Consider the following 21,383-nt stretch of genomic DNA (forward strand, 5'->3'; position numbering starts at 1 on the left):
AGGTAACAGAGAGGTAACAGAGAGGTAACAGAGGTAACAGAGAGGTAACAGAGAGGTAACAGAGAGGTAACAGAGAGGTAACAGAGGTGTAACAGAGAGGTAACAGAGGGGTAACAGAGGGGTAACAGAGAGGTAACAGAGAGGTAACAGAGGTGTAACAGAGAGGTAACAGAGAGGTAACAGAGAGGTAACAGAGAAGTAACAGAGAGGTAACAGAGGTGTAACAGAGAGGTAACAGAGTGGTAACAGAGAGGTAACAGAGAGGTAACAGAGAGGTAACAGAGTGGTAACAGAGAGGTAACAGAGAGGTAACAGAGGTAACAGAGAGGTAACAGAGGTAACAGAGGTAACAGAGAGGTAACAGAGAGGTAACAGAGAGGTAACAGAGAGGTGACAGAGGTAACAGAGAGGTAACAGAGAGGTGACAGAGGTAACAGAGAGGTAACAGAGAGGTAACAGAGAGGTGACAGAGAGGTAACAGAGAGGTAACAGAGAGGTGACAGAGAGGTAACAGAGAGGTAACAGAGAGGTAACAGAGAGGTAACAGAGAGGTAACAGAGAGGTAACAGAGGTAACAGAGAGGTAACAGAGAGGTGACAGAGAGGTAACAGAGAGGTAACAGAGAGGTAACAGAGAGGTAACAGAGAGGTAACAGAGAGGTGACAGAGAGGTGACAGAGAGGTGACAGAGAGGTAACAGAGAGGTAACAGAGAGGTAACAGAGGTAACAGAGGGGTAACAGAGAGGTAACAGAGAGGTAACAGAGGTAACAGAGGGGTAACAGAGAGGTAACAGAGGTAACAGAGGGTAACAGAGAGGTAACTGGTCCTGTGTGGCTCAGTCGGTAGAGCATGGCGCTTGCAACGCCAAGCGTCGTGGGTTCGATTCCCGCTGGGACCACCCATATGTAAAAGTAGTGGCCCCAGCCGACTTGTAAGTCGCTTTGGACAAAAGCGTCTGCTAAATGGGATATATATATATATATATATATATATATATATATATATATGTAACAGAGGTAACAGAGGGGTGACAGAGGTAACAGAGAGGTAACAGAGAGGTAACAGAGAGGTCTCACATTGTGAGGATGAGATTCATTATTTGATTGACTCACAATGATCTTGCCCGTCTCAGGTCCCATGCATTTAGGGTCTTGTCCCACGACGCAGTAATCAGCCTAGGGGAGGGAGGGAGGGAGGGAGGGAGGGGAGACAGGGAGAGAGAGGGAGGGAGGAGAGAGGAGAGAGAGAGAGAGAGGGAGGGGGAGAGAGAGAGAGAGAGAGGGAGGGGGAGAGAGAGAGAGAGGGAGGGGGAGAGAGAGAGGGAGGGAGGGGAGGAGAGAGAGGGAGGGGAAGAGAGAGAGAGAGAGAGAGAGAGAGGGAGAGAGGGAGAGAAGAGAGAGGGAGGGAGGGGAGAGAGGAAGGGGAGAGAGGAGGAGGAGAGAGAGAGAGAGAGAGAGGGAGGGGGAGAGAGAGAGAGAGAGGGGGAGGAGGGAGGGAAGAGGAGGGAGGGAGGGGAGAGAGGAGAGGGAGGGGAGAGGAAGAGAGGGGGAGAGAGGGAGGGGGGAGGGAGGGGGAGGAGAGAGAGAGAGAGAGGGAGGGAGGGGAGAGAGAGGGAGAGGGAGGGGGGGAGGAGAGAGAGGGAGGGAGGGAGGGAGGGGGGGGAGGGAGGAGGGAGGGGAGAGAGAGGGAGGGAGAGGGAGAGGGAGGAGAGAAGGGAGGAGAGGGAGGGAGAGAGAGGGAGGGAGAGGGAGGGAGAGAGGGAGGGAGGGAGAAGGGAGGGGAGGGGGGGAGAGAGAGAGAGAGGGAGGGGGAGAGAGAGGGGAGGGAGGGAGGAGGAGGAGAGAGAGAGGGAGGGAGGGAGGGGGAGAGAGGCGAGGAGGGGAGGGGGAGAGAGAGGGAGGGAGGAGGGAGGGAGGAGGGGGAAGAGAGGGGAGGAGAGAGAGGGAGGGGGAGGGAGGGAGAGAGAGAGAGGGAGGGAGGAGAGAGAGAGAGAGTAGGGGAGGGAGGGAGGGGAGGGAGGGAGGAGAGAGGGGAGGAGGGAGAGAGAGAGGGGAGAGAGGGAAGGGAAGAGAGAGAGAGGGGAGGGGGCGAGAGAGAGGGAGAGGCGAGGAGAGGAGGGAGGGAGAGAGAGAGAGGGAGGGAGGAGGGGAGAGAGAGAGGGAGGGGAGAGAGAGAGGGAGGAGGGGGAGAGAGAGAGAGAGAGAGGGAGGGGGGAGAGAGAGAGAGAGAGAGAGAGAGGGAGGGAGAGAGAGAGAGAGAGAGAGAGGGAGGGGAGAGAGAGAGAGAGGGAGGGAGAGAGGGAGGGAGGGAGGGAGGGAGGGAGGGGAGAGAGAGAGAGAGAGGGAGGGAGAGAGGGAGGGAGGGAGGGAGAGAGAGAGAGAGGGAGGGGAGAGAGAGAGAGAGAGGGAGGGAGGAGAGGGTAAATCTAGTTTTCGAGGATACAGAAATCATCCCCGCATGATGTTGTGTTTGACAAAATGCATCACACAGGAATGTTTTCTGAATTTGGAAAGTTACATATCTTGAAAACTCGATTGCAGTGACTCTATGTCAACAATGGACTAATGAAACAAATACCATAATACAGATATATATATTAAGATATCACCTCAATGCCACTAGACTAGTGCAACAGCAAACCCAGTAGTAACCCATTAACTAGCTAATGTTTCAGCGGAGGTCTAGAGTCTAGACTCCCTATGTGTGATCACCTCCTCCCTGCAGCCCTCTGGGACTTCTCCTCTGCCAAGGTTACCAGGGTTGCCAAGGTTACCAGGGTTGCCAAGGTTACCAAAAGGGAATAAAGAAGGTGTGAAGTAACAAAAGATCTTGACAGGGTTATGTCCAAAATGGCACCCTATTCCCTATTTAGTGCACTACTTTAGACCAGAGCCCTATGGCACCCTATTCCCTATTTAGTGCACTACTTTAGACCAGAGCCCTATGGCACCCTATTCCCTATTTAGTGCACTACTTTAGACCAGGACCCACAGGGACTAGGGTGCCATTTGGGATGTATGCAGTGATTATGTGACCTATGCTGTGTGCTGCGGGTTGTGTGCTGTGTGCTGCGGGTTGTGTGCTGTGTGCTGCGGGTTGTGTGCTGTGTGCTGTGGGCTGTGTGCTGTGGGCTGTGGGCTGTGGGCTGCGGGTTGTGTGCTGTGGGCTGTGTGCTGTGGGCTGTGGGCTGCGGGTTGTGTGCTGTGTGCTGCGGGTTGTGGGCTGTGTGCTGTGGGCTGTGTGCTGCGGGTTGTGGGCTGTGTGCTGCGGGTTGTGGGCTGTGTGCTGCGGGTTGTGGGCTGTGTGCTGCTGCTGCGGGTTGGTGCGGGTTGTGGGCTGCTGCGGGTTGTGGGGCGGGTTGTGGGCTGTGTGCTGCGGGTTGAGGGCTGTGTGCTGCGGGTTGGGGGCTGTCTGCTGCGGGTTGTGGGCTGTGTGCTGCGGGTTGTGGGCTGTGTGCTGCGGGTTGTGGGCTGCGGGTTGTGGGCTGTGTGCTGCGGGTTGTGGGCTGTGTGCTGCGAGTTGGGGCTGTGTGCTGCAGGTTGTGGGCTGTGGGCTGTGGTAATATGGTATGGTGATAATATGGTATGGTGGTAATATGGTATGGTGATAATATGGTTTGGTGATAATATGGTATGGTGAGGTCTCTCAGTATGGTGATAATATGGTATGGTGGTAATACGGTATGGTGGTAATACGGTATGGTCTCTCAGTATGGTGATAATATGGTATGGTGATAATATGGTATGGTGATAATATGGTAGGGTGAGGTCCCTCAGTATGGTGATAATATGGTATGGTGATAATATGGTATGATGATAATATGGTATGGTGATAATATGGTGATAATATGGTATGGTGATAATATGGTATGGTGAGGTCTCTCAGTATGGTGATATTATGGTATGGTGATAATATGGTATGGTGGTAATATGGTGATAATATGGTATGGTGATAATATGGTATGGTGATAACATGGTATGGTGATAATATGGTATGGTGATAATATGGTATGGTGATAATATGGTATGGTGATAATATGGTATGGTGATAATATGGTATGCTCTCTCAGTATGGTGATAATATGGTATGGTGATAATATGGTATGGTGATAATATGGTATGCTCTCTCAGTATGGTGATAATATGGTATGGTGATAATATGGTATGGTGATAATATGGTATGGTGATAATATGGTATGGTGAGGTCTCTCAGTATGGTGATAATATGGTATGGTGATAATATGGTATGGTGATAATATCTCTGTCTATCTCTGTATGGTGATAATATGGTATGGTGGTAATATGGTATGGTGGTAATATGGTATGGTGATAATATGGTATGGTGGTAATATGGTATGGTGGTAATATGGTATGGTGATAATATGGTATGGTGATAATATGGTATGGTGATAATATGGTATGGTGTCTCGGTATGGTGATAATATGGTATGGTGATAATATGGTATGGTGGATATATGGTATGGTGATAATATGGTATGGTGATAATATGGTATGGTGATAATATGGTATGGTGGCAGTATGGTGATAATGTAATGTATGTAATGTAAATGATAATATGGTAATCCCAGCCCTACTCCCAGCCCTATACCCAGCACTACACCTAGCCCTATTCCCAGCCCTACACCTAGCCCTACACCTAGCCCCTACACCCAGCCCTACTCCCAGCCCTATACCCAGCCCTATTCCCAGCCCTATACCCAGCCCTATACCCAGCCCTATACCCAGCCCTATACCCAGCCCTACACCCAGCCCTACTCCCAGCCCTATACCCAGCCCTATACCCAGCCCTATACCCAGCCCTACACCCAGCCCTACTCCCAGCCCTATACCCAGCCCTATTCCCAGCCCTATACCCAGCCCTATACCCAGCCCTATTCCCAGCCCTATACCCAGCCCTATACCCAGCCCTACTCCCAGCCCTATACCAGCCCTATTCCCAGCCCTATACCCAGCCCTATACCCAGCCCTATACCAGCCCTATACCCAGCCCTACACCCAGCCCTATTCCCAGCCCTATACCCAGCCCTATACCCAGCCCTACACCCAGCCCTATACCCAGCCCTATACCCAGCCCTATTCCCAGCCCTATACCCAGCCCTATACCCAGCCATATACCCAGCCCTATTCCCAGCCCTATACCCAGCCCTATACCCAGCCCTATTCCCAGCCCTTCCACCCAGCCCTACTCCCAGCCCTTCCACCCAGCCCTACTCCCAGCCCTATACCCAGCCCTATACCCAGCCCTATAACCAGCCCTATACCCAGCCCTATTCCCAGACCTATAACCAGCCCTACACCCAGCCCTATACCCAGCCCTATACCCAGCCCTATACCCAGCCCTATAACCAGCCCTATACCCAGCCCTATTCCCAGACCTATAACCAGCCCTACACCCAGCCCTACTCCCAGCCCTATACCAGCCCTACTCCCAGCCCTATAACCAGCCCTATACCCAGCCCTACTCCCAGCCCTTCCACCCAGCCCTTCCACCCAGCCCTATACCCAGCCCTATACCCAGCCCTATAACCAGCCCTATACCCAGCCCTATTCCCAGACCTATAACCAGCCCTACACCCAGCCCTACTCCCAGCCCTATACCAGCCCTACTCCCAGCCCTTCCACCCAGCCCTATTCCCAGCCCTATACTCAGCCCTATTCCCAGCCCTATACCCAGCCCTACACCCAGCCCTATACCCAGCCCTATTCCCAGCCCTATACCAGCCCTATTCCCAGCCCTATTCCCAGCCCTATACCCAGCCCTATACCCAGCCCTATAGGGGTGGGCTGTGTGCCCTATACCATCCCTACTGCGGGTTGTGGGCTGCGGGTTGTGGGCTGTGTGCTGCGGGTTGAGGGCTGTGTGCTGCGGGTTGGGGGCTGTCTGCTGCGGGTTGTGGGCTGTGTGCTGCGGGTTGTGGGCTGTGTGCTGCGGGTTGTGGGCTGCGGGTTGTGGGCTGTGTGCTGCGGGTTGTGGGCTGTGTGCTGCAGCCTACTCCCAGTTGGGGGCTGTGTGCTGCAGGTTGTGGGCTGTGGGCTGTGGTAATATGGTATGGTGATAATATGGTATGGTGGTAATATGGTATGGTGATAATATGGTTTGGTGATAATATGGTATGGTGAGGTCTCTCAGTATGGTGATAATATGGTATGGTGGTAATACGGTATGGTCTCTCAGTATGGTGATAATATGGTATGGTGATAATATGGTATGGTGATAATATGGTAGGGTGAGGTCCCTCAGTATGGTGATAATATGGTATGGTGATAATATGGTATGATGATAATATGGTATGGTGATAATATGGTGATAATATGGTATGGTGATAATATGGTATGGTGAGGTCTCTCAGTATGGTGATATTATGGTATGGTGATAATATGGTATGGTGGTAATATGGTGATAATATGGTATGGTGATAATATGGTATGGTGATAACATGGTATGGTGATAATATGGTATGGTGATAATATGGTATGGTGATAATATGGTATGGTGATAATATATACCCAGCCCTATACCCAGCCCTATTCCCAGCCCTATTCCCAGCCCTATTCCCAGCCCTATACCCAGCCCTATTCCCAGCCCTATTCCCAGCCCTACACCCAGCCCTATTCCCAGCCCTATACCCAGCCCTATTCCCAGCCCTTCCACCCAGCCCTACTCCCAGCCCTTCCACCCAGCCCTACTCCCAGCCCTATACCCAGCCCTATACCCAGCCCTATAACCAGCCCTATACCCAGCCCTATTCCCAGACCTATAACCAGCCCTACACCCAGCCCTACTCCCAGCCCTATACCAGCCCTACTCCCAGCCCTTCCACCCAGCCCTACTCCCAGCCCTTCCACCCAGCCCTACTCCCAGCCCTATACCCAGCCCTATACCCAGCCCTATAACCAGCCCTATACCCAGCCCTATTCCCAGACCTATAACCAGCCCTACACCCAGCCCTACTCCCAGCCCTATACCAGCCCTACTCCCAGCCCTTCCACCCAGCCCTACAACCAGCCCTACACCCAGCCATATACCCAGACCTATACCAGCCCTATTCCCAACCCTACTCCCAGCCCTATTCCCAGCCCTATTCCCAGCCATATACCCAGACCTATACCAGCCCTATTCCCAACACTACTCCCAGCCCTATTCCCAACCCTACTCCCAGCCCTATTCCCAACACTACTCCCAGCCCTATTCCCAACCCTACTCCCAGCCCTATTCCCAACACTACTCCCAGCCCTATTCCCAACCCTACTCCCAGCCCTACTACTCCCAGCCCTATACCAGCCCTATACCCAGCCCTATACCCAGACCTATACCAGCCCTATTCCCAACCCTACTCCCAGCCCTATTCCCAGCCCTACTCCCAGCCCTATACCAACCCTATACCCAGCCCTATTCCCAGCCCTATACCCAGCCCTATACCAGCCCTATTCCCAGCCCTATACCCAGCCCTATTCCCAGCCCTATTCCCAGCCCTATTCCCAGCCCTATACCCAGCCCTATACCCAGCCCTATTCCCAGCCCTATTCCCAGCCCTATTCCCAGCCCTATACCCAGCCCTATACCCAGCCCTATTCCCAGCCCTATACCCAGCCCTATTCCCAGCCCTATACCCAGCCCTATACCCAGCCCTATACCCAGCCCTATTCCCAGCCCTATTCCCAGCCCTATACCCAGCCCTATTCCCAGCCCTATTCCCAGCCCTATACCCAGCCCTATACCCAGCCCTATACCCAGCCCTATACCCAGCCCTATTCCCAGCCCTATACCCAGCCCTATACCCAGACCTATACCCAGCCCTACTCCCAGCCCTATACCCAGCCCCTATACCCAGCCCTATACCCAGCCCTACTCCCAGCCCTATACCCAGACCTATACCCAGCCCTATTCCCAGACCTATACCAGCCCTATTCCCAACCCTATACCCAGCCCTATACCCAGACCTATACCCAGCCCTATTCCCAGCCCTATACCCAGCCCTATACCCAGACCTATACCCAGCCCTACTCCCAGCCCTATACCCAGCCCTATACCCAGCCCTATACCCAGCCCTATAACCAGCCCTAACACCCAGCCCTATACCAGCCCTATTCCCAGCCATATACCCAGACCTATACCAGCCCCTAACACCCAGCCCTATACCCAGCCCTATTCCCAGCCCTACACCCAGCCATATACCCAGACCTATACCAGCCCCTAACACCCAGCCCTATACCCAGCCCTATTCCCAGCCCTACACCCAGCCATATACCCAGACCTATACCAGCCCTATTCCCAACACTACTCCCAGCCCTATTCCCAACCCTACTCCCAGCCCTATTCCCAACCCTACTCCCAGCCCTATACCAGCCCTATTCCCAGCCCTACTCCCAGCCCTATACCAGCCCTATACCCAGCCCTATTCCCAGCCCTATACCAGCCCTATTCCCAACCCTACTCCCAGCCCTATACCAGCCCTATACCCAGCCCTACTCCCAGCCCTATTCCCAACACTACTCCCAGCCCTATACCAGCCCTATACCCAGCCCTATTCCCAGCCCTATACCAGCCCTATTCCCAACACTACTCCCAGCCCTATTCCCAGCCCTACACCCAGCCTAGCCCTATTCACAGCCCTATTCCCAGCCCTACACCCAGCCCTACTCCCAGCCCTATTCCCAGCCCTACTCCCAGCCCTACACCCAGCCCTACTCCCAGCCCTACTCCCAGCCCTATTCCCAGCCCTATTCCCAGCCCTATACCAGCCCTATTCCCAGCCCTATTCCCAGCCCTATACCAGCCCTATTCCCAGCCCTATACCAGCCCTATTCCCAACCCTACTCCCAGCCCTACTCCCAGCCCTATTCCCAGCCCTACTCCCAGCCCTATTCACAGCCCTATTCCCAGCCCTACTCCCAGCCCTACACCCAGCCCTACTCCCAGCCCTATTCCCAGCCCTACACCCAGCCCTACTCCCAGCCCTACTCCCAGCCCTACACCCAGCCCTACTCCCAGCCCTACACCCAGCCCTATACCCAGCCCTACTCCCAGCCCTACTCCCAGCCCTACTCCCAGCCTTACACCCAGCCCTACTCCCAGCCCTATAACCAGCCCTATAACCAGCCCTACACCCAGCCCTATACCCAGCCCTACTCCCAGCCCTATACCAGCCCTACTCCCAGCCCTACTCCCAGCCCTACTCCCAGCCCTATACCCAGCCCTACTCCCAGCCCTACTCCCAGCCCTACACCCAGCCCTATACCCAGCCCTACTCCCAGCCCTATACCCAGCCCTATACCCAGCCCTACACCCAGCCCTATACCCAGCCCTACTCCCCAGCCCTACACCCAGCCCTACACCCAGCCCTATTCCCCCCTATACCCCCTATACCCAGCCCTACACCCAGCCCTATACCCAGCCCTACTCCCAGCCCTACACCCAGCCCTATACCCAGCCCTATTCCCAGCCCTACACCCAGCCCTATACCCAGCCCTACTCCCAGCCCTATACCCAGCCCTATACCCAGCCCTATACCCAGCCCTATTCCCAGCCCTATACCCAGCCCTATACCCAGCCCTACTCCCAGCCCTATACCCAGCCCTACACCCAGCCCTACACCCAGCCCTACTCCCAGCCCTATACCAGCCCTATACCCAGCCCTATAACCAGCCCTATTCCCAGCCCTATACCCAGCCCTATTCCCAGCCCTATACCCAGCCCTACTCCCAGCCCTATACCCAGCCCTATACCCAGCCCTACTCCCAGCCCTACACCCAGCCCTACACCCAGCCCTACACCCAGCCCTACTCCCAGCCCTATACCAGCCCTATACCCAGCCCTATACCCAGCCCTATACCCAGCCCTATACCAGCCCTATACCATCCCTATACCCAGCCCTATAACCAGCCCTATACCCAGCCCTATACCAGCCCTATAACCAGCCCTATACCCAGCCCTATACCAGCCCTATAACCAGCACTATACCCAGCCCTATACCAGCCCTATAACCAGCCCTATACCAGCCCTATACCCAGCCCTATACCCAGCCCTACTCCCAGCCCTATACCCAGCCCTATACCCAGCCCTATTCCCAGCCCTACACCCAGCCCTATACCCAGCCCTACTCCCAGCCCTATACCCCAGCCCTATACCCAGCCCTATACCCAGCCCTATTCCCAGCCCAATACCAGCCCTATACCCAGCCCTACTCCCAGCCCAATACCAGCCCTATACCCAGCCCTATACCAGCCCTATAACCAGCCCTATACCAGCCCTATAACCAGCCCTATACCCAGCCCTATACCCAGCCCTATACCCAGCCCTACTCCCAGCCCTACTCCCAGCCCTACTCCCAGCCCTATTACCAGCCCTATTCCCAGCCCTATACCCAGCCCTATACCCAGCCCTATACCCAGCCCTATTACCAGCCCTATTACCAGCCCTATTCCCAGCCCTATACCCAGCCCTATACCAGCCCTATTACCAGCCCTATACCCAGCCCTATTCCCAGCCCTATTACCAGCCCTATACCCAGCCCTATACCCAGCCCTATACCCAGCCCTATACCAGCCCTATAACCAGCCCTATACCAGCCCTATAACCAGCCCTATACCCAGCCCTATACCCAGCCCTATACCCAGCCCTACCCCAGCCCTACTCCCAGCCCTACTCCCAGCCCTACTCCCAGCCCTACTCCAAGCCCTATACCAGCCCTACTCCCAGCCCTACTCCAAGCCCTACTCCAGCCCTATTCCCAGATATGTGGGATGTGATATTTGAGGAAACAAAACAACTATATGAAGAGTTATCTCATGTTTAAATCACTAGTCACAACACACAGACAAGGGCTTCTGTGGTCAATAACAGCAAGGCTCCATTCTGATGATCTACCCTTCTCCCAAAGTGTGCACTTCCCCTCTGGTGTTAGGAATATGTTTGGAGTGTACGAGTGCACACTCCTGGAGAAGGGTAGGCGATGGGAACACAGTGACAACTCACCTTTTCTTGTCAGGGATCAAGGCACATTCAGAGATGTTGGACAGATGTCCCTCTCAAACACCAACAGCGCAGCGCCACTCTCCGTGTCCTTCAGAAGCAGACATACAATGTGTGGCCCTAATGGTACCCTATTCCCTACAGAGTGCACTACTCTTGACCAGAGCCCTATAGGCCTTGGTCAGAAGTAGTGCACTATATATAGGGAATACGGGTGCTATTTAGGTTCACAGACATACCATATAGTTCAGGTTCATACCTATGGGCCTTGGTCAGAAGTAGTGCACTATATAGGGAATACGGGTGCTATTTAGGCCACAGCATATCATATAGTTCAGGTTCATACCTATAGGCCTTGGTCAGAAGTAGTGCACTATATAGGGAATACGGGTGCTATTTAGGCCACAGATACCATATAGTTCAGGTTCATACCTATGGGCCAGACAATAATCTTTCAACATGAATATATTATTAAAAAATAAGACAGACATCCACAGCCAGGAGTGGAAAACGATCCACATAAACACTGAGATGGATTAGGTGTGTGACATCACACAGACAGGAAATAGACAGACACACAGACAGGAAATAACAGACACACAGACAGGAAATAGACAGACACACAGACAGGAAATAGACAGACACAGAGACAGGAAATAGACAGACACAGAGACAGGAAATAGACAGACACACAGACAGGAAATAGACAGACACAGAGACAGGAAATAGACAGACACACAGACAGGAAATAACAGACACACAGACAGGAAATAGACAGACACAGAGACAGGAAATAGACAGACACACAGACAGGAAATAACAGACACACAGACAGGAAATAGACAGACACACAGACAGTAGTGCACTATACAGGGAATAGTGGTCATAAGTAGTGCACTATATAGGGAATAGTGGTCATAAGTAGTGGACTATATAGGAAAAGTGGTCATAAGTAGTGCACTATATAGGGAATTGTGGTCATAAGTAGTGCACTATATAGGGAATAGTGGTTATAAGTAGTGCACTATATAGGGAATAGTGGTCATAAGTAGTGGACTATATAGGAAAAGTGGTCATAAGTAGTGCACTATATAGGGAATAGTGGTCATAAGTAGTGCACTATATAGAGATATAATAGTGGTTATAAGTAGGACTATATAGGAAAAGTGGTCATGGTCATAAGTAGTGCACTATATAGGGAATAGTGGTCATAAGTAGTGCACTATATAGGGAATAGTGGTCATAAGTAGTGGACTATATAGGGAATAGTGGTTATAAGTAGTGCACTATATAGGGAATAGTGGTTATAAGTAGTGCACTATATAGGGAATAGTGGTCATAAGTAGTGCACTATATAGGGAATAGTGGTTATAAGTAGTGGACTATATAGGAAAAGTGGTCATAAGTAGTGCACTATATAGGGAATAGTGGTCATAAGTAGTGCACTATATAGGGAATAGTGGTTATAAGTAGTGGACTATATAGGGAAAAGTGGTCATAAGTAGTGCACTATATAGGGAATAGTGGTCAAAAGTAGTGCACTATATAGGGAATAGTGGTCATAAGTAGTGCACTATATAGGGAATAGTGGTTATAAGTAGTGCACTATATAGGGAATAGTGGTTATAAGTAGTGCACTATATAGGGAATAGTGGTCATAAGTAGTGCATTATATAGGGAATAGTGGTTATAAGTAGTGCACTATATAGGGAATAGTGGTCATAAGTAGTGCACTACATAGGGAAGTGTTCCATTTGGGAAGCAGTCCTAGTGTTTGGTGGACCTACCCACAGAGTGGCCGTCTTGTCGTGGGAACTGGTCAGGACTTTGGTGTCGTCAAAGCAGAAGTGGCAGCCAGTGACAGCATCTGTGTGACCCCTCAGCACCTTGATGGGAATCTGAAGAGGCATGGAGAATCAAGCCCTGTCTAACATCTTCATTAATTCATGATGGGAATCTGAAGAGGCACGGAGAATCAAGCCCTGTCTAACATCTCCATTACATCATGATGGGAATCTGAAGAGGCACGGAGAATCAAGCCCTGTCTAACATCTTCATTACATCATGATGGGAATCTGAAGAGGCATGGAGAATCAAGCCCTGTCTAACATCTTCATTACATCATGATGGGGGTCTGAAGAGGCACGGAGAATCAAGCCCTGTCTAACATCTTCATTACATCATGATGGGGGTCTGAAGAGGCATGGAGAATCAAGCCCTGTCTAACATCTTCATTACATCATGATGGGGGTCTGAAGAGGCACGGAGAATCAAGCCCTGTCTAACATCTTCATTACATCATGATGGGGGTCTGAAGAGGCACGGAGAATCAAGCCCTGTCTAACATCTTCATTACATCATGATGGGAATCTGAAGAGGCATGGAGAATCAAGCCCTGTCTAACATCTTCATTACATCATGATGGGGGTCTGAAGAGGCACGGAGAATCAAGCCCATTTCACATCTCCATTACACCATGATGGGAATCTGAAGAGGCACGGAGAATCAAGCCCCATTTCACATCTCCATTACACCATGATGGGAATCTGAAGAGGCATGGAGAATCAAGCCCCATTTCACATCTCCATTACACCATGATGGGAATCTGAAGAGGCATGGAGAATCAAGCCCCATTTCACATCTCCATTACACCATGATGGGAATATGAAGAGGCATGGAGAATCAAGCCCCATTTCACATCTCCATTACACCATGATGGGAATATGAAGAGGCATGGAGAATCAAGCCCCGTGTAACATCTCCATTACATCATGATGGGGGTCTGAAGAGGCACGGAGAATAAAGCCCCATTTCACATCTTCATTACATCATGATGGGAATCTGAAGAGGCATGGAGAATCAAGCCCCATTTCACATCTCCATTACACCATGATGGGAATCTGAAGAGGCACGGAGAATAAAGCCCCGTGTAACATCTCCATTACACCATGATGGGGGTCTGAAGAGGCACGGAGAATCAAGCCCCGTCTCACATCTCCATTACACCATGATGGGAATCTGAAGAGGCATGGAGAATAAAGCCCCGTGTAACATCTCCATTACACCATGATGGGAATCTGAAGAGGCACGGAGAATAAAGCCCCGTGTCACATCTCCATTCCACATAGTAATAGTATTTGAATCAAGCCCTGTCTCACATCTCCATTCCACATAGTATTCCACATAGTAATAGTATTTGAATCAAGCCCCGTCTCACATCTCCATTCCACATAGTAATAGTAATTGAATCAAGCCCCGTCTCACATCTCCATTCCACATAGTAATAGTAATTGAATCAAGCCCCGTCTCACATCTCCATTACACATAGCAATAGTATTTGAATCAAGCCCCGTCTCACATCTCCATTACACATAGCAATAGTTTTTGAATCAAGCCCCGTCTCACATCTCCATTCCACATAGTAATAGTATTCTCACATCTCCATTCCACATAGTAATAGTATTTGAATCAAGCCCCGTCTCACATCTCCATTCCACATAGTAATAGTATTTGAATCAAGCCCCGTCTCACATCTCCATTCCACATAGTAATAGTATTTGAATCAAGCCCCGTCTCACATCTCCATTCCACATAGTAATAGTATTTGAATCAAGCCCCGTCTCACATCTCCATTACACATAGTAATAGTATTTGAATCAAGCCCCGTCTCACATCTCCATTCCACATAGTAATAGTATTTGAATCAAGCCCCGTCTCACATCTCCATTCCACATAGTAATAGTATTTGAATCAAGCCCCGTCTCACATCTCCATTCCACATAGTAATAGTATTTGAATCTAGCCCGTCTCACATCTCCATTCCACATAGTAATAGTATTTGGGCCCAGTTGTTTCCCTAGCACTGTTTCAACATGCTAACGTTTTAGCATTTTTAGCAGAAATCCCATTCAAGTCATGGGACTGATATTAGCATTTTTCAAATTGTCCAAATCATCTGAAACTATCTAATTTTATTGTGAAAGCACAACAAAGTCACTTATATATGTTTTGAACACAACTAAAGCATCGCAGTAATGATAATGTTAATAATCATAATTTAAGACAATAGCTGAGGTCTGTTCTAAAACGACACCTTAATTAATGACCCATCTGTTGAGATGTCTTGGTCATAATCGCTATGCTTGGCCACCAGCCAGATGTATAGCAGGAGGGCTTTTCACGCAGCGTTTCCTAGCCTGGTCCCAGATCTGTTTTGTGCTCTTGCCAACTCATTGTCAAGACAAGCATGTTTTGTCATGAGTGGTAAGGAGCTGGGCATGATAGCACAAACAGACTGGCACTCAAGTGTGTCCATGTTTAAAGGAAACTGTTGTCAGTTTAAAGCTTGCTGTCTAGTAGGCTAAGTTGCCATCATTCATCCTTGTTATTGTCAGTGTTACGACACAGGTGCAACACAATTAATTATGTATAGCTATGTTGGATGGCTGTTAGCTTGCCTTGCTAACGTTAACTATTAGCTGACCAATCACTCATTGACGTTTGTAGTTTTAAAAACAGTTTACAGGGAAGTAGCTGCACACTATTACAGCACATAACCCAACTACCTAGCTGCTCTAGGATGAGCTATGAACATGAAGGCTATTCAACTCATCCCCTCTCTACCCAGCTAGCTAACTGCTACCTGCTCTAGGATGAGCTATGGACATGAAGGCTATTCAACTCATCCCCTCACTACCCAGCTAGCTAACTGCTACCTGTTCTAGGATAAGCTATGAACATGAAGGCTGACCTGCTACCTGGGCAGCTAGCTACCTGCTACCTGGGCAGCTAGCTAACTGGGACCTGGGCAGCAGCTACCTGCTACCTGGGCCTACCTGCTACCTGGGCAGCTAGCTACCTGCTACCTGGGCAGCTAGCTAACTGATACCTGGGCAGCTAGCTACCTGATACCTGCAGCTAGCTACCTGATACCTGGGAAGAGCTACCTGGGCAGCTAGCTACCTGATACCTGGGCAGCTAACTAACTGAGACCTGGGCAGCTAGCTAACTGAGACCTGAGCATCTAGCTAGCTGATACCTGGGCTAGCTCCTGATGTTCCCACACCGAGGCTCTTCTCTTCTCCACATCCTTCTCCTCTTTCCCTTCATCAATGGTCTCATCAAGTGACAAAGGGTCGATATTTCTCCACGTCATTTTGTCCAGGAAACGAAATGTATTTCACTACGTTAGGTATTTCATTGTTTTGGGGTAAAAGTATATAGCTACTGTAGCTAACCAGTCAGTCAGAGGAGCCAATGTTGTCCAAAGTTTGCGTTCCCATAGCGACGGCCAGGCATCAGGAGCACTGAGTGTGGTGTGACTGAGATGGATAACAATCTGAAATGTGCAGACTACACACACGGACAGAGATTTTTTTTAATGTAATGACTTTTTTTTTATTTATATACATATATACAACAGTATTACTTTCCTGCGTCACCCTAGCCCCTACCCGGGCTCGAACCAGGGACCCTCTGCACACATCAACAACTGAAACCCCCAAAGCATCGTCACCCATCACAACCACTTCAGGTCTCAGAGCGAGTGACGTAACCAATTGAAACGATATGAGGTTGGCACCACCGCTAACTAGCTAGCCATTTCACATCGGTTACACATATATACAGTTGAAAGTCGGAAGTTTACATACTCTTAGGTTGGAATCATTAAAACTCAAGGTTTTCCAACCACTCCACACATTTCTTGTTAACAAACTATAGTTTTGGCAAGCCGGTTAGGACATCTACTTTGTGCATGACACAAGTCATTTTGCCAACAATTGTATACACAGATTGTTTCACTTATAATTCACTGCATCACAATGCCAGTGGGTCAGAAGTTTACATACAGTAAGTTGACTGTGCCAAATTTATACAGCTTGGAAAATTCTAGAAAGTTATGTCACGGCTTTAGAAGCTTCTGATAGGCTAATTGACATCATTTGAGTCAATTGGAGGTGTACCTGTGGATGTAGCTTTCAAGGCCTACCTTCAAACTCCGTGCCTCTTTGTCGACATCATGGGAAAATCAAAAGAAATCAGCCAAGAACTCAGAAAAAAAACACCTGAACGTGGTGCACATTCATCTGTACTAACAAAACTACACAAGTATAAACACCATGGGACCACGCAGCCGTCATACCGCTCTGAAGGAGACGTCGTTCTGTCTCCTAGAGATGAACGTACTTTGGTGCTAAAAGTGCAAATTAATCCCAGAACAACAGAAAAGGACCTTGTGAAGATGCTGAAGGAAACAGGTACAAATGTTTCTATATACACAGTAAAACGAGTCCTATATCGACATAACCTGAAAGGCAGCTCACTTTGTTATTAGGAAGAAGCCACTGCTCCAAAACTGCCATAATAAAAAAGACTACGGTTTGTAACTGCACATGGGGACAAAGATCGTACTTTTGGAGAAATGTCCTCCGGTCTGATGAAACAAAAATAGAACTGTTGGGCCATAATGACCATCGTTATGTTTGGAGGAAAAAGGGGATGCTTGCAACGAAGAACACCATCCCACCCGTGAAGCCAGGACATTGGCAGCATCATGTTGTGGCGGTGCTTTGCTGCAGGAAGGACTGGTGCACTTCACAAAATATATGGCATCATGAGGTTGGAAAATTATGTGGATATATTGAAGCAACATCTCAAGACATCAGTCAGGAAGTTAAAGATTGGTCGCAAATGGGTCTTCCAAATGGACAATGACCCCATGGTCAGATCCAAAAGTTGTGGAAAAATGGCTTAAGGACAACAAAGTCAAGGTATTGGAGTGGCCATCACAAAGCCCTGACCTCAATCCATTGAACATTTGTGGGCAGAACTAAAAGCTTGTGTGAGCAAGGAGGCCTACAAACCTGACTCAGTTACACCAGCTCCTGTCCGGAGGAATGGGTTCCAAAATTCACCCAACTTATTGTGGAAAGCCTGTGGAAGGCTACCCAAACCATTTGACCCAAGGTTAAACAAGGTTAAACAATTTAAAGGCAATGCTACCAAATACTAATTAAATGTATGTAAACTTCTGACCCACTGGGAATGTGATGAAAGAAATAAAAGCTGAAATAAATCATTCTCTCTACTATTATTCTGACATTTCACATTAGTCATAAATAAAGTGGTGATCCTAACTGACCTAAATAGCGAATGAATGGAGCTCTGACCATTTATTGCTCAGTTTGGCCAGGCGGCCAGCTCTAGTCTTGGTGGTTCCAAACTTCTTCCATTTAAGAATGATGGAGTACACTGTGTTTTTGGGGACCTTCAACACAGCAGACATGTTTTGGTGCCCTTCCCCAGATCTGTGAGATCGCCACAATCCTGCCTCAGAGCTCTACGGACAGATTCCTTCGACCTCATGGCCTGGTATTTGTTCTGACATGCACTGTCAACTGTGGGATCCAATCAAGTTGTAGAAACATCTCAAACAGGATGCACCTGAGTTCAATTTAGAGTCTCATCAAAAAGGGATAGGGGTATTTATATTTTATGTTTAATAAATTTGCAGAAATGTCAAAAACCTGTTTTCACAGAGTTATTATGGGGTATTGTGAGTAGATTGAGGGGGTGGGACAAAATAATTTAATACATTTTAGAATAAGGCTGTAACGTAACAAAATGTGGAAAAAGTCAAGGGGTCTGAATACTTTCCGAAAGCTCAACTTTTTTTTTCAGACAATCTGTCATGACAATAATACAGAGACAGATTACAACAACAACAAAATCTGCTTTTTATTGATTAACAGATGATAGCAACAATTCAAGACCTCTCAACATATCAGCCCGAGACATCAATCAGCAAAAAAAACCTCACATCTCATGAGAATTACAATTTAAAAATGTAAAGACAGACCCTCATTCATCAGCATAACTACAGGACTATTGGAATTCATACAGAATGGTTACTGACTCCAGTCTCCAGATATCTGTCCTCATAGAGGACATCCTGTTGTCTGTTGGATCACAGATTCACTGCAGATTCTTCCCACGGATGCCCTTCAACCTGGTCAGATGGGAGAGGAAGGATCAATTCATATCATGTATGTAATCTACACTGTCATAATACTGTAGCATGTTTAAATGACATGGGTCAATTGGACATGGGTCCAAACCATTTCTGGGCTGGTTCTAAATGTTTTGTATTACAATTAATGCCCTCTGACCTTCTGAGCAGCTCTTCTGTTGAAACCCTCCCCCTCCTCTCCGTCCTCCTAGCTGAGAGAGACAGACTCCCCTCTGAGCTGCTGTCTGATGACTCCTCCTTCCTACTGCTCTTCTTCTGCTTGCCTTTGTGCTTGTGCCTCTTGTGCTTCTTCTTCTGCTGTTAACAACAACAACAGCGGCAGAGAGGGAGAGTCAAGATATAGTCACATACTGACAGACAGGTGAACGAGCGTTCCTGGCACTTCCACCAAAAACAAAAAGACCAAACATATTTGGTGCAATGGTTATCCTCTTGAATAACTCACTATACCAGTCATAGAGCAGCCTGTCAGAGAGAGACAGACAGACAGACAGACAGACAGACAGACAGACAAAGAGAGACAGAGAAACAAAGAGAGAGAGACAGAGAGACAAAAAGAGACAGAGAGAGAGAGAGAGAGACAGAGAGAGAGAGACAGAGAGAGACAGAGAGAGAGACACAGAGAGACACAGAGAGAGAGAGAGAGAGAGAGAGAGAGAAGAGAGACAGAGACAGAGAGAGAGAGAGAGAGAGAGAGAGAGAGAGAGAGAGAGAGAGACAGAGAGAGAGAGACAGACAGAGACAGAGAGAGAGAGAGAGACAGAGAGAGACAGAGAGAGAGAGACAGAGAGAGAGAGAGAGGACTCTTCAACAGACACCGTAGTCTATTTTCCTGGGTTAAGTTGTTTTCCCCGGCCGTACCTTCTTGTCCTTCTTGTGCTTGCCGTGTTTCTTGGCTTTGTGCTTCTCCTTACACTTCTTCTTGTGTTTGTCGTCCTTAGCAGAGGGAGTCAGGGACGACGGCGCTCCGCTGCTGAAAAGACCAGCAGAGATGGTGAGACTCCAAATCATCTATATCAAGATGGGCTGCAACAGACTGGTTCGAACAGCTTTTTGTGAACAACAAGAACTGAATAGATGTTAAGGAATCATAACGTCCGTTTAACCGGGTTTTGATTGGATCACGTTATTGGTAAGGGACTCACTCAATGTAGAGGAAGGAGGAGGCAGCCGAGGTCCAAACTCCTCCTCTTCCATTTTCTGGTCCCGAGGGGGAGGGGCAGCAGCAGGACCACTGGGCGTTTTGAACACAACGTCTAAAAAATAAAAACAGACTTAAAACCATCAGAGGTCTCCCATCATTCTCCACTACCCAGAGAGTTAAAACCATCAGAGGTCTCCCATCATTCTCCACTACCCAGAGAGTTAAAACCATCAGAGATCTCTCATCATTCTCCACTACCCAGAGAGTTAAAACCATCAGAGGTCTCCCATCATTCTCCACTACCCAGAGAGTTAAAACCATCAGAGATCTCCCATCATTCTCCACTACCCAGAGAGTTAAAACCATCAGAGGTCTCCCATCATTCTCCACTACCCAGAGAGTGTTCATACCTGGGTGTAGCTGACATTCAGGAGGACCAGTGTTCACACCTGGGTGTAGCTGACACAGGGGGACCAGTGTTCATACCTGGGTGCTGGCTGGGTGTAGCTGACACAGGAGGACCAGTGTTCATACCTGGGTGTAGCTGACACAGGAGGACCAGTGTTCCTACCTGGGTGTAGCTGACACAGGAGGACCAGTGTTCCTACCTGGGTGTAGCTGACACAGGAGGACCAGTGTTCATACCTGGGTGCTGGCTGGGTGTAGCTGACACAGGAGGACCAGTGTTCATACCTGGGTGTAGCTGACACAGGGGGACCAGTGTTCATCCCTGGGTGCTGGCTGGGTGTAGCTGACACAGGAGGACCAGTGTTCATACCTGGGTGTAGCTGACACGGGAGGACCAGTGTTCACACCTGGGTGTAGCTGACACAGGAGGACCAGTGTTCCTACCTGGGTGTAGCTGACACAGGAGGACCAGTGTTCACACCTGGGTGTAGCTGACACAGGAGGACCAGTGTTCCTACCTGGGTGTAGCTGACACAGGAGGACCAGTGTTCATACCTGGGTGTAGCTGACACGGGAGGACCAGTGTTCATACCTGGGTGTAGCTGACACGGGAGGACCAGTGTTCATACCTGGGTGTAGCTGACACAGGAGGACCAGTGTTCATACCTGGGTGTAGCTGACACAGGAGGACCAGTGTTCATACCTGGGTGTAGCTGACACAGGAGGACCAGTGTTCCTACCTGGGTGTAGCTGACACAGGAGGACCAGTGTTCCTACCTGGGTGTAGCTGACACAGGAGGACCAGTGTT

General features: G+C 49.4%; 1 protein-coding gene and 1 pseudogene across 1 annotated transcript in view; both read right to left on the reverse strand.

Moving 5' to 3' along the window:
• Positions 1 to 16,250, reverse strand: part of LOC135538393 (WD repeat-containing protein 88-like) — a gene marked incomplete at its 3' end in the record, with an annotated part of 36,024 nt that extends 19,774 nt beyond the window's left edge. Inside the window, 6 exon segments of the mRNA XM_064964296.1 lie at positions 1,114 to 1,133; positions 1,136 to 1,176; positions 10,997 to 11,048; positions 11,051 to 11,084; positions 12,781 to 12,891; positions 16,032 to 16,250. Of these exon segments, the coding sequence (XP_064820368.1) occupies positions 1,114 to 1,133; positions 1,136 to 1,176; positions 10,997 to 11,048; positions 11,051 to 11,084; positions 12,781 to 12,891; positions 16,032 to 16,148 (375 nt within the window).
• A 2,455-nt stretch (positions 16,251 to 18,705) lies between these two features.
• LOC135538392 (G patch domain-containing protein 1-like) overlaps positions 18,706 to 21,383 on the reverse strand; it is a 50,818-nt pseudogene continuing 48,140 nt past the window's right edge.

This window comes from Oncorhynchus masou, unplaced genomic scaffold, assembly GCF_036934945.1.
Source record: "Oncorhynchus masou masou isolate Uvic2021 unplaced genomic scaffold, UVic_Omas_1.1 unplaced_scaffold_951, whole genome shotgun sequence".
In the NCBI taxonomy this organism is placed as follows: Eukaryota; Metazoa; Chordata; class Actinopteri; order Salmoniformes; family Salmonidae; genus Oncorhynchus; species Oncorhynchus masou.